This window comes from Pleuronectes platessa, chromosome 3 (genome assembly GCF_947347685.1).
Source record: "Pleuronectes platessa chromosome 3, fPlePla1.1, whole genome shotgun sequence".
Lineage (NCBI taxonomy): Eukaryota > Metazoa > Chordata > Actinopteri > Pleuronectiformes > Pleuronectidae > Pleuronectes > Pleuronectes platessa.
Genome location: NC_070628.1, coordinates 18,174,120 through 18,187,735, shown reverse-complemented (window position 1 = coordinate 18,187,735; position 13,616 = coordinate 18,174,120). Strand labels below are relative to the sequence as shown.

General features: G+C 42.8%; 1 protein-coding gene across 5 annotated transcripts in view; it reads left to right on the top strand.

The window, feature by feature from the left end:
- Positions 1-13,616, top strand: part of LOC128436540 (nucleosome-remodeling factor subunit BPTF) — a 42,540-nt gene that overhangs the window by 4,829 nt on the left and 24,095 nt on the right. For 3 of the 5 annotated variants that reach the window (XM_053418290.1, XM_053418285.1, XM_053418286.1), the window contains exons 3-15: positions 2,707-2,758; positions 2,961-3,129; positions 4,733-4,987; positions 5,447-5,650; positions 6,363-6,545; positions 6,787-6,950; positions 7,252-7,431; positions 7,679-7,860; positions 8,133-8,264; positions 8,940-9,069; positions 9,720-9,855; positions 10,191-10,493; positions 10,716-12,798. In XM_053418290.1, coding sequence (XP_053274265.1) covers positions 2,707-2,758; positions 2,961-3,129; positions 4,733-4,987; positions 5,447-5,650; positions 6,363-6,545; positions 6,787-6,950; positions 7,252-7,431; positions 7,679-7,860; positions 8,133-8,264; positions 8,940-9,069; positions 9,720-9,855; positions 10,191-10,493; positions 10,716-12,798 — 4,173 coding nt within the window. The remainder of the gene's footprint in view (positions 1-2,706; positions 2,759-2,960; positions 3,130-4,732; positions 4,988-5,446; positions 5,651-6,362; positions 6,546-6,786; positions 6,951-7,251; positions 7,432-7,678; positions 7,861-8,132; positions 8,265-8,939; positions 9,070-9,719; positions 9,856-10,190; positions 10,494-10,715; positions 12,799-13,616) is intronic. The other 2 variants (XM_053418288.1, XM_053418289.1) reach the window with 2 other exon arrangements.

The window sequence follows — 13,616 nt, the reverse complement described above, 5'->3', positions numbered from 1 at the left end:
ACATCGACAGCGGATTCATTTTGAAAGAGGAACACAGAACGTGGAGGCGACGCCAAAGCACCGCGCTAATCCCTATCGCCCCGGCGCTTGGCTGTTCACAACGGACACTGAAGCGACGCTGAACCGCCGGGCAGCGCTAATAATATCACCCGTTGATCCAGTAGATCGCTGCACGGCTTTGTGCCGGTCACACCGGAGGCTGAAGCACCGCGCTGCGCCAAGGCTGCCTCGCGGTGCTTCAGCCTCCGGTGTGACCGGCACAAAGTTTTAACATGGGAGTGGATGGGAGCCAGCTGTTATTTAAGGCTTGGCGCTGCGCTGAAGCGTCCGGTGTGAACCCGGGTTAGTAAATAACTCACAATGCGTTGCTTAGCATACGTCACATACTACGTTGCTCTGTTTGGTTGTAGGTCTATCCAATTGAGCGAAGAGGAATTTTACTTCCTGGTCAGTTGAAACACGCCCCATAATTTTTTCCCAATGGAGCGACTCCAGACCGAACTGCCCGACCAAAATGTTGTGGGCAGGGCTAAGTTCATCTGGCATCCAGGCTAACTCCCCTCCATTCATATGAGAGTGTTGTTCATTGTTTAAATCCACTTGTGAGGGTTATGAATCTATCATGATGACTCACCCCACGTAGACCGAGAACGACGTGATTTGGAGTGTAGAGAAAAAGTCATAGCACCTATCCCTCCGAGTTCCCTTTGCTCTAAGGTTAGGGGTTATCCTTACCAAGGCAGTGTGTGATACTCTAGAATTACACATAGCATTGCTTTACAAAGAATTTTGTTTACATTGATGACACTAACAAAAAAAAAAAGTCATATCCCTGTATACTTACCTGGAGTCCAAGGCGGCCAGGCTCCTTTCAGTCTTGCTTTTATAGTCTAATAATGTAACTAATGAAAAAAGGTTGAATATCCTGTAGTGACCTATTCAGACATAATGCAGTTCTATTAATTAGTGGGCATGTTCTCACTGGTCTAGTAGAAATAGTGCTGGATGAGTTGTGCTCTTTCCACTGAGAAAATGCCCATCCCAGGTACACGCCTTTTATTCCTCGGTCTCTACCACCGTCCTTCAGGACAGATTTTCTTTTGCTGGGTAGTTTCCACGGTTAATCCGGTTGTTTTTAACTCTCCGCTTGTTCTGCTATGTAGGGAAAGCTTCTGATCGCTACCACGAGAAAACAAAAGTGCTATCCTCTTTTTCTTTTTATCCTAATTTTCACAAGGGCTAAATCAAGCTTTAGTTTTACCAGGAGATCTTGTACCCAGTTGAGAAAGGATGGCATGGTGGACGTGAGGCTTAGAGGAAACTAATCTAAACACATTTACTATACCATAGATTTTTTAATAAAGCAAAACAAATGTGTCTATTGACACTTATCGAGATTACAGGCCGACAGTAAACAATTTCCATCTGCTTTGCTTCATAATTTTATGCAGGTGCAGGCATTTTGTAGGGCTGTATATTTTGTTATTGCTTAAAATCCTCAGTGAGAAGAAGTAATGAGCTCTAAGTGTAAGGTTGAGTAAACACAAGCTTAATTTCTTGCACATAAGTAAAGCCTTGCATCTCAACAAGAGCTGCTATTTAATGAAGCAAAAATAACTGCACCCCTCCATAGGATTAAACATAACCTGACCACCAGCAGTAGTGGTCACAGATGGTGTGTGTGCTGGGTCAGCAGCCGAGGGCCTGCTACATAAACTTTAAGGAGCATGGATCACCTGAACGCTATAAGATTTGAGAGGTTCGGTGGCCAGAGGGTTGTCATCGCTGTGTTTCACCCTCTCTCTCTCCCTCTTCATTTTCTGCTTCTCACTGCTCACAAAATTGGCCCCAGCAGGTGCTGATCTTCAATCTCTCTTCAGAGACCTGTGTGTTTGTCAAAAAAAATACTGTGACAGGATGGTGTCTATGGATATGCACACATTTTTTTACACACAAATGTGCCAAAGGATGCTGAATACGCACTAGTGTTACATGGCCTCGGGCTTCACAGTGGCTGGACGTGGACCATGCTGAGCAAAGCTTTGTCCACATAGTGCTAAGAAATGGTTTCATGCAAATCAGGAAAAATAACATTATATATACATTCATAAAATGCATCTTTACAGAGAAGGTCATTAAATCAAAATAAACCGCACATTATGCAATAATAACAATACCTGCATTTGAGCGATTATTTTGTGGATTTATTGTCTAACATTCTCCACCACCACCTTGAATGTTTTAGTTTAGTTTTGATGGTGTTGTGTATAATTTCTGTAATGAGAAAAGACAGCATTGTATCCCTACAACGACTGAAAAAGACGTCAACCTTTTGGTAAAATCCACTTTCCGAACTCAAATTAACAAACATTTATAATGGAGGAATATGCCAGACAAAAATGAGGCAGGTTTCTGTTATCTCAGATGTTTTAGGAAATACTAAAAATTATATTTGTTTATTAATCAGTTATAATGCACATACTAATAATGCAAATCACAAATAGACTTAGATTTAAAAGATCTGCTCATTCACTGTCTCTTGAAAAATATTTTAAAAATTATGAATCTACTGAGACAAGGACAATTAATTACTGTGTTATTAACACATACAGATGAACAACAGCATACAGAAAATAAGCATATGTCTATCTCCTACCTGTTGTGTCTACTTATTTCATGTTCTCCTCTCCTATTTCTCTCCTACAGTGAAGAGGATGGTGAGCAGGAAGACAAAGCCATCTGGTACTACAGCACCAAGGTAAATTACTTCTCTTTTTCTTCTGTTCTTTACATCTAATTAGTTAGTGTTTCTTTCACTGTTATTCTATTTTTCTTAGCTTTATATGTGTACCTACCTCCCTATTTCTTTTATCTGACAAAATTATCTGTCTATACATGTTCTAAACACGTCCAGCTAAACTTGTGTTTCATTTTTTGAACCCTGCCTAAACTCTGTCCAGGTCCAGCTGGCTGATCTGATAGATTGCTTGGATAAGGACTACTGGGAGGCCGACTTGTACGCAGCCCTTGAGGAGATAAGGGACGAGGTGCACGCACATATGGACATCACTGAAGACCTAACCAACAAGGCCCGTGGCACCAACAAGTGTTTCTTCACTGCCGCCAACGGTAAAGAAATATGAAATCCTTTCCAGTGAATCTGAGATGCACTATCTCACCAAGTTTGATTATGGATCTGAGTCGAAGTAGGATCTCTTTTGGCCCAAATAATTTTTCCTCCGTTTCTCTTGCTGTGTCTGTTCCCCCCTTACTCCTCTCCCTGCTTCGTCCTCCCGACTGCTCATGAATGCCACCCAGTCATAGATGACTGGGCTATAGGAATCAACCTAGCTATTATGTAACGTTACTCTGGTCACAGTCTGGCTGGTATTCAACTTTTGAGCTTCTCTTCCAGCCCTCATCTCTACCTCTTTCTCTGCAGGGTATCCACCAAATCCACGTGTGCGCTTTTGGCCTGCTTAGTGGGTAAAAAAATGAAAAAAATGATGAGCTTGTGAGCACATTGTCAGCAAATCATGTTTATAGCATGCTGTGCAGTTCAAGTTCAGGACAATTCAATTTTAGGAATTGGTTCGACACTTCAAGCTGTGCTGTGGAATGTGGTGTTAACTTTTGACCCGACAGCTTGATGGTAAACTAACACTAACAAGTTAAATGTTCTCACTGACAACTGAATTTGACCATTTGGCCCCCCCCCCGAAGTTTATAATAGAAAATATGTCACTTCAGAAAGTAGAGCAATAGTCAGACAAACGAGTAGCAGCTTATCCTCTGTGTTGCCTCTGGGGTCTCTTTTATTGTAGAGTGTGAGCTACCTCCACTCCCAAAAAGTTTAGAAATTAGACTATGCACTGTAACACACTTAAATAGACGTTTTCAGTCATGTACTCTGGAAGACCGTTGGAGAATTGGGTCTGGAGTTTTTCTGGAGTTTTCTTTTCACACATGCAACAGGGATTTTCTGCATTGACAACAGCAGCAAATTCACATACATACAGATACTCCGTAGTTTCTCAGTGGTGAAGTGCATTTTTGAAAAGAGCTTTTATGTTTTATATCGGGTTCGAATTTAAACCACTCAATGAGAATTAATCATTTTAAACATTTTACATGCATATGTAAATCCCAGTATATATACAGTCTGCTGCTGACGCCATTTGTGAAGTCATAACAAGGAGTTCAGTTGGATAGTGAAATTCAAACCTAACTCAATCTGGCCCCAAAAACACAACATCTTTGTCCTTTTTATTAAAGCCTAGTCAATTCTGGATTTTCCCCTTATCGATATATTGACATTTATTTTTTATGCACTCACACAGACAAGTATGTATATACATGTATAAGGGATGTCAAGATATTAAATTTTGGTGCCACTTTTATTGTCAGAGATAATATCACAGTTTCACGGTTTTCGATACAATAGAAGGAAAAATATACTATTTTTGTTGTGTTACCTAATAAAGTTAATGACTGTTGAGTTGCCATAATCATTAATTAGTTTTGAGATGTTTTTGATTATGTGATTGGTGCTCTGGATAGTGTTTTTGGAAACACTGCAGTTTCCAATCTTTTTTTATGTTTTTTCCTTTTGCTTGGTCACTTATAACATCACTGAATTTGAATTTGATTATCTTGCAATATCTCAGTCAATCGTATGTTCTTGGACTCAGCAATTAATTCTTTATTTCCTGTATTTAACTTTTTCATCCAGATGAGATCCTGGAGCGGCTGCGGGCTAAGAAGGAGGAAGAGCTGGAGGAGATAAAAAGACGAGCTGCCGAGGAATCCCTTAGAGCGCGGATGGAGAAGGCGAGGGAGGAGTTTGATTTGGAGAAGGAAGACGGAGAGGTCGGGCTGAAAGATGAGGGACATCCGGAAGGCAAGGTCAAAGATTCGATAAAGGAGGAGGAGGAGGAGACAAACGAAGAGGCCATAGAAGAGAAAAGGGATGGTGTCAAATCTGGAGGTAATTATTATTATTAAGAATCAGATTTTTTCGTTGGGTTAAATATTTTGTCAAAGTAACATTAAAAACATCTGACCTGAAAAAATATTTTTTACTATTTCAACTTGAAAGGATAGGACATCATCACAACATTTTCATTAGTGATTGCAGCTGAACAAAAACACAAACTGTTTGGCAAAGTGTAGTTCACTTTTAGAGCATCATGAATAAAAATGTCTACACGTGTTCCTATAAATGCGTCATATTGTTAAACTTTCAAATTAAATAGCTGAAAAAAGTTTTTAGGGTATATGTGTATCTTATAATAATGTCCAGGAGTAAATGAAAGTCAACTTTTCCCATATAAGTGGTGGATATCATATGATTTGACAATAGCTGTCAACCTCAGTTATCACTACTCCTCTCCATTATCTCCACGTTACCTTTTTCATTCACAACGTTGCTACTGGTTATCTGTAGTTGCTGAAGCTCCACCCACTGGCCAAGAAGGCAGTAGTGGCAGTAACTTCCCAGATGGACCAATACTTCCAGTATCCTCAGCTCCGACACAAACCATCATTGTGAGCTCAAGCCTGGCTACTGAGGCTCCACCGCCCCTGGCCTCCAGCGTAGAGGCTCGTCTAGAGGGCTGTTCCCATAAGGAGGTCTCTAACACCACTGAAGGTATTCATGGACATTTCAAGGCTAAGTTGCCCCTTTAAATGAGGGGGTGTGCTTATTCACACAGTCAGCAACTTTAACGAGATTGCGTGATGAATCTCATGCCTCCTAACATCACAGAGACTTGTGTCTTCCACCATTCCCATCCTTCCCAGCTCCCACAAGGCTCCTGACCATTTCCCGGCCTGGCTCTTACTGCATGTGGCTCTCATGCCATCTGCTGTCTGTTGTGTTCAGTCACTCAACTTTTATGTCTTGAAATCTGGCCTCAGCTGTGTAACGCTTTCAGCCGTTCTGTACTTGAATTATTTTAATCCCTCGTGCTCTCTTCTCCAAACAGCTGAGAAATCGATTGCATCAATCGATTTGCAATCAGATGATATTGTCCCACCCTTTGTTGTGATCAGTGTGGTCATGTGATCTGGTTGCTCACTGCTTTCCAAGACTTTTGATGCATGCATTGCACACAACCTACCTGTAGAGGGAGCCACAGCCCTAGCCTTTTCATAACATTCGCTAGAAAGTTTCTGACTTCACCAAGACTGAGCTTCTACTTTTGCTGACATACAGTCTTCAGTCTTTCAGTCTGGGCTAACACCTGCATCCTGCTGTCCATGAAAATAGAATCAAATTATGACAACAAGAACAGCGCAGCTGAGATACTGTATGCAATCCAGCTAACGGAGGCAACACTGTTCGTAATTTGTCTTTGTAGCAGAAAACTCGTCATCAGATCCTGTTGGTGGAGATGGAATCCCGAGCCTGAGCCAGCCCTCTCAGACCTGTGAAGAGAACAGTAACAGCAGCATGGGAGCCGGGGTCCCTCCCAGGGGCCCAGAACCCCCAGACCTGGTAGACAAGTCCTCCCAGTCATCCCTGGCAAGCTTTGATGACACAGGTCAGAAAAAGAATTACATCTTGTTTTGTTGTTAAATATTAGCTATCCTTAAATGCATAACTGTGCCCTAAACCATACTGGTCATCGGCACATAGTAGCACCTAGTTAAAATGCCAGAGGTGTGTGTGATGTGAGGTTACTGTTAAGCGTGTTTCTCTATCAATAATCTCTGCAGATTGTATCAATGTAGTTAAAATACAGTTAACCACTGTGTATGACTAAGTGCCCTCTGCATTTTCAGGAGACGGAAAAGACTCGGCCAATGGTGAGGGCTGCAAGAGGTCTTCGGCGACTCGCATGGTGACCCGGCTGAGGAACCCAGACAGCAAGCTGAGTCAGCTGAAGAACCAACAGGTGGCTGCTGCTGTTCATGAAGCCAACAGGGGCTTTAAAGAGGGCAAGGAGGTGGGAGCCATGGAGGAAATAGATTCAGCTCTTTCAGATAATATAGCACAGGGTCTAAAACAAGAGCACTTGACCTTGTCAATGTTTGTAGAGGGAATTAGAGATGAAAAGAGGCACAAACTCTCTCCTGACTACTAAACGTCATTCGTTACTACTGTAGCTCAATACACAGAAGAACTACATTGAAGTAAATTAACACCGAAGATCAGGGAAACAATTTTATTGGCAGGTTGCAATATTAGTGTTACTGAAGGAGCAGGCAGTTGTAATTAGGGCTGATTGGATTTTTTCATCTCCACAGGTGTTAGTGGTAAATGCACAAGGTGACGTCACGCGTGTCAGCACGCGCAGCAGCAAAGACGTGGTGGTGAAGGGGGCCCTCTCTCAATACTTCAAGCTTGGCCAGGAGGGCAAGTACCGCGTCTATCATAACCAGTACAGCTCCAATACCCTGGCCCTCAACAAGCACCAGCACAGAGAGGCAAGTAGCATGACAACTCTTGTGTTGCCATTTGAATGTTCATGAATACAAAAACAATACTGTGTAACCACACACTATGTTTGTATTTCAGATAGGTCAAAGATTATAAAATGTGCCATGTGATGGGGTACACTTCAATCCCTGTGCCCAGCAGTTGACGAACTAATATAAAACAATGATTTTATAGATACTGGATGAGAGAGCTGTTGAGTTTAATGCCCTCGTTCTTTCTGATTCCTAAACTCAGGACCACGACAAGAGGAGACATCTCTCGCACAAGTTCTGCATGACACCTGCAGGAGAATTTAAGTGGAACGGGTCTATCCATGGCTCTAAGGTTCTCACCATCTCCACACTGAGACTCACCATCATCCAGCTGGAGAACAATGTTCCAGCGCCATTTATGCACCCTAACTGGGCCTCACACAGGTACAGAACAGATTGAAAGACGAGTATATAAAACATGTAACATGTTGTATATGTGTATTTATGTAGATTTTAACCACACAAAAATGTACAGTGGGCATTTGTTTTGTTTTATTGCTAAATTTTGTCCTCAAGGTTGATGCCCTTCAGTAAATCTGTCATGTTTTGTTAAAAAATAAAATGTGTTGCGTTGGTACCAAAAGTCAAATCATATCGTGACGAAACTGACCACTTAAAACAAAAAAGTTTTAAATGACGGTGTCTTTGTTTTTCAGGACAAATTGGATCAAAGCAGTTCAGATGTGCAGTAAAGCGAGGGAGTTTGCGCTGGCCCTGGCTATCCTGGAATGTGCCATTAAACCTGTGGCCATGCTGCCTATCTGGAAAGACTCACTGGGCCATACGAGGTATGTACTTTTACAAATAAAATATAATATATGCAAAACCCAATACAATACTTAATCTGTGATTTTACTGCCTGATATAATTACTCAAACACACATAAACAAAATTAAAGCTGCATGATCCATCCACAAATTAAGTTGACCAAATACTTATCAAACAAGCATTCAGTGCATCGTACACAGGGGATGTGTGGTCAGTTTAGCAGGCAGAGGCGATCATAACCAGATCAAATCCAAAAGGCCCACCATAGCTGTGAGGCATAATATTTAGACTGCGAGGCCAGTGCCACCCACCTCTGCCTCTACCACTGCTTCAACACCACAGTGGCCCTTTAAAGAAGTGATTGACCACGATTTCACAAGGTCGGGCCCAAAGTGTGTTTATGTGTGTTACCGAACTGTGAGCATCAAAGTAAGGGAGACTGAGAGAGAGTTAGCTGCAGGACAAGTGAGTGTTTTTCATTTTCAAGTAGCATACATGTCTTTGATGACTCAAAAATGTTTAGTCTGAAATCATCAATCATATAACACTAGTAAAAATTAAAAAAACATTCACAAACAGCCCAAAATAGGTTAATTTGTTAAAGGACAAACTTAAATAATCACCATCTTTGTATAAATATAGATGCATTTTTGGTTTAAGAGCTGCATTGAATGACAATTTAAATCCTTTTTCAGGTTAAATCGTATGACATCCATGGAGCGCGAGGAGAAGGAGAAAGTAAAAAAACGTGAGAAAAAGCTGGAGGATGAAGAGACGATGCTGCAGGCCACTTGGGTCAAATACACCTTCCCAATCAAACATCAGGTTGGTCCAACTCTCTGCAATTAGACATGACATACCTTCAGGTCAACATCACAGCTGTATATACAAGCTGAGCTAATCCACTCGGTCACATACAGTAATTTTTGTACAGTGCTTAGAGACAGACGGATGCCCGGACTCGCTGCCATTACTATATAAACTAATTTTACAAGGTTTATACTGAATGACAATATTTTCACACCACCAGCGAGAAAATCCTGTGGTAGTCACTGACTTACGCAATGTTGATTTCTCAAGATACAAGCATCCCATTTCTCTAGACCTTTTTACCAGCACAACCTGACACGCATAATGTTTCAGTCTGATCTGCTTCCAGGTTCGAAACCTTAATGCCTGGAAAACTGAGTCACTTCAGTGGGAAACACTTGTGTTTGTGCATGAGTGACCATCAAGGTCTCTTTGATACAGCGAGCTGAGCTTTGCTGTGACTCATTTCCCTCAGCAATTAGTGATTAGTGTGTGAATAACCTCAAAACCTTTTATCTCTCTTCTCAATGCCCTCTCCTTTTTCCACCACTTTTCTTTCAAATGTGTCTCCGGATTCACTCGTGCTCTTGTGAACCCTTCACCCCGACTTGTTTCTCTACATTTATTTTTCTCATTCCGCGTCTCCTTTCTTGTCTGATGTGAAGGTGTGGAAGCAGAAAGGAGAGGAGTATCGCGTTACAGGCTACGGGGGCTGGAGTTGGATCAGTAAGACCTATGTGCAGCGGTTTGTCCCCAAGCTTCCCGGCAACACCAATGCCAACTACCGCAAAGAACTGGAAGGTCTGGAACAGGCCACTTTGGGCCTTAAATTATGTTTTTTTTTTTTTATTTGGAATTTTGGGTTCAATGAATTAAGTCTGTCCTTAGATATGTCTAATGTCTTGACTCGTGTATAATAACTTAAATCAAAGACATCACAGATCATTTTGATTCTTAATTTTTCATTCAACTTTAAAGTATTGTAATTGACTGTCGAATTGCAATGTCAACTCTAATGGTTTTCGGCTTGGACATCAGTTTATTTTATTTTTAAATAATTTAATAATTGCAACAGTCAGATTCCCCAAGTTCGTTAACAATTTTAAAAAAATTCACTCGTGTTCTTTTTTCCAAAGATGCGAAACTTGGCAAGAAGTGTACCCTCCTGGACTTGAGTCGACGACCCAGCGTTGCTTCACCAGAAGCTCAGGGAGCTGCTGTTTTAATCAGTGAAGCTAAAGATCATGGTACATGCAGCCTCTCCAAACCTGCGACAGATCCTCTGCTGTCTGCTGAATATCTCGAGTCTAATGAGAAGATGGAAGAAGAAACAAAAGAAGAGATGGATGTTAAAGAAAAGACAGAGGAGTTGCCGGTTGAGGATTCACCTGTAAAGATGGAGGTGGACCCCACAGAATCACCATCAGATGCGGAGAAAAGTATGACCGAGTGCGACTTTGTGTCTAATAGCATTGTATTTTAAGTGCATGTACAATATGGGTGGTGCTATATGTCAAATATGATTAATTTATGCAAAAAAATTATTTACTTGAATATTGAGTATCCTGCAGAAGCTCCTTAACTAAATTTGTCTTCAATGTGATGTGTGCGTGAAGAAGCATTTTATTTTTGATCAAAAAATAAATGTATTACCTCTCCAGGGTGCAGTACTGAGGAGGGTGAGGCTTCCATTAAGGCGGAGCCAGCAGATGACGCTCAACGGCCCTTCTACTACGATGTGGTGGATGTCAGCAACGGTTTCCTCACCCGCATCGCCTACAAGAAGGTGGTCAAGTCCTCCAAGCTGGACGGCCTGCTGGAGCGGCGGGTGAAGCAGCACGTTATTGAAGAGAGGCAGAGGCAGCAAGTGTCTGCCTCCAAACCCAAGACTCCTGCACTAGTTTCACAAGCTTCAGCTCCTGTTCCGAGCACTCCCGTCCGGCCGCGGTCGCCACTCAAGCCCCATACTCTCGCTCAGACACAGCTCGCATTGGGCAACGCTGTGAAAGTGGAGGAGAAATCTTCCACATCACAAACTCCAGGGCTAGGAGAAGTTAGAAATGAAGGGGAGAGTTACACTGAACTCTCAAAAACTACAAAGGATGCTGTCACTCCCCTTCCTCTCCCCGGTCTGGACTCCACAGCCAAAGACAGTTGCAGTACAGGTACGGGTGGAGATTTGGCTTCACCTCAAAATCAGACCACCTCCTTGCCCCAGGAATCGATTGCAGACTTCCTGGAGAGGACCATGGGGCCAAAAGAAACCAATTCAGACACTTCAGGACAAGCGGGTGTTAAACTGCCCGAAGGGGAAACTACAGCACAGGGAACCCATAGCTCTTTAGAGCATCAAACAGCCAGTGTAGCATCAGATGTTACCAAGACTGTGCATATTGACAATACAGGTTCTGTGATTCCCAATTTAAAATTTGACTCTGTAAGGACATCTACAAATGTACCTGACCAAAAAAGTGGCCAGAACACATCCCCTTTTAAACCTGTCCAGCAAAACCCGGAAATCTCTGCACATTCAGGCCCTGGGGAAAATGGCACAGGGCCAGCGGAGAACCAAGAAATTGGACAACACAAAACCAAAAGTATTAGCTCTCCCGACTCCGCTCCAGTTACTCCCCTCCCTCAGGTAAATGGTAATGACGGCTTGGGGAGTGAAAGCATGTTGAGTAACTCTGTTATGGGCTCAAATAACGGCATGCTCACCAACAGTCCCCAGCCCAAGGTGAACAGCACTGTTAAAATTGAAGAACAAGGACTAGTTGTCTCCCCGAAGGACCGCACGCAACAAAAGCCTCTGGTGAATGGAGATTGGGCCCCTGTGAACAACAGCACAGAGACTGGGCTGAAAGAACCAGGTCTAGTTTCTAGGGTTGAGGGCAAGTCATCGATATCGGACCAGGAATACAAACCTCCAATAAAGATAACAAGGCTGGAAAACAACTTCGATGCACTTGGAGCTAATACTCAGAGCACTCAACAGCACAACAGCACGTCCCCGGTTCAGACTGAGACCAAAGCCAGTTCTGTGGTCAAGATCATCAGAATGGCACCGTCCCCTATACCCTCCGCAGAGGAGTCGAGTCTCAGTGATGATTTCGCTGAGGAGAACAGTAACAGCGGGACGACAGAGCCACTCAAAACCCTCATCACCCAGGTAACCACAAAGTCCACCACCACCACCACAACAGTAGTTTCCACAGAGATGAGGACAGCCAACGTGCCATCCAACGCATGTGGAGAAAAGGTGTCAACGACAGAAAGCAGCGCAGTGTCCACGCTTAAAACCATGACCAAAACAACTGTGACCAAAATCTGTTCCTCCGGGCTGGACGGTCAGTCCGACGACAGCCAGGGCGAAATGGTGACACAAGAACAGAGAACCATGCTCTCGGCGTCTGTCAGTAAGTCAACTACCGACACCGATGGGAAAACCTCGGTAACATCTGTTGCCGTGAGCCAAGAGGACTCCGCATCAACAAAGAATCACGTCCGCCTCCTGAAATTCTCCCGCACTAAGAAGACACGCTCGGGCACAGCTCTTCCTTCATACCGCAAGTTTGTCACCAAGAGCAGCCGCAAGAGCATTTTTGTACTGCCCTATGACAACTTGAAGGTGCTTGCAAGGCGAGGTGGATTCCGGGAGCTTCCTCTGTTTAGCTACAACGCCAAGCCAGCCCTGGACATCTGGCCGTATCCCTCACCCAGGCCCACATTTGGCATCACCTGGAGGTAAGCTTGTTCTCTTGATCAGTGTTTCTCACTTAAGGTTGTTAACCACCTAAACATCAATCATTAGTGATTCATTCCATCTCTGTCACTGTGGTACTAACTGCAAGTAAAGTGGCCCTCAGCCAAGCACACCCCTCAGCCATGGCCAAACAATTCTTCATATGGTTGTCTATTTCTTATAGTATTGATATTAAATAAACTAGAATGGCATTGAGAGTAGTAGACACCTCCAACAAAGCCCAACAGTTCCCTAATGAAATCACATTTACATTCACTAGTTGGAGAGTTTTATCTGGATCTGCAACAAATCGCACACTCTCAGAAATATCAGTCCCTTAAACTTGCCTGCTTTTTTCATGAATTATTATCTGAGAAATCGATGTAAATGTTCAAAAAGAAAGTGGAAAAAATCATCCTGGATCCGCCCCCTGATCTGGATCCACACCAACATTTCTTGTTTTTTCCTTGGTTAATGCTGCAAGCTTTCACAAATGTTCAGGAAAAGCAGCCTGGTAGTTGTTGCGTAATGCTGCAAAATAACATACAAACAAACACAGTCGAAAACATAAAAAAGGAAGTGGTCTGATAAACCTCATCCACAACTAAATTAAATGGAGATATAAAGTACTGTATTTACTTAAAAATGCACTGGTTAAATTGACCAATCAATCTGACTTGAGGAGGAACTGGAGTTTCACCAGCAGCATCTTGTTCAGAGATGCAGTGGTTGTACTGTCACAGCTGACACGCATCACTTTGTGTGACAGAAAAAAAAGTCAAGCTAAACGAAACGGGCGTATTATAAAGTTCTGTTAAAG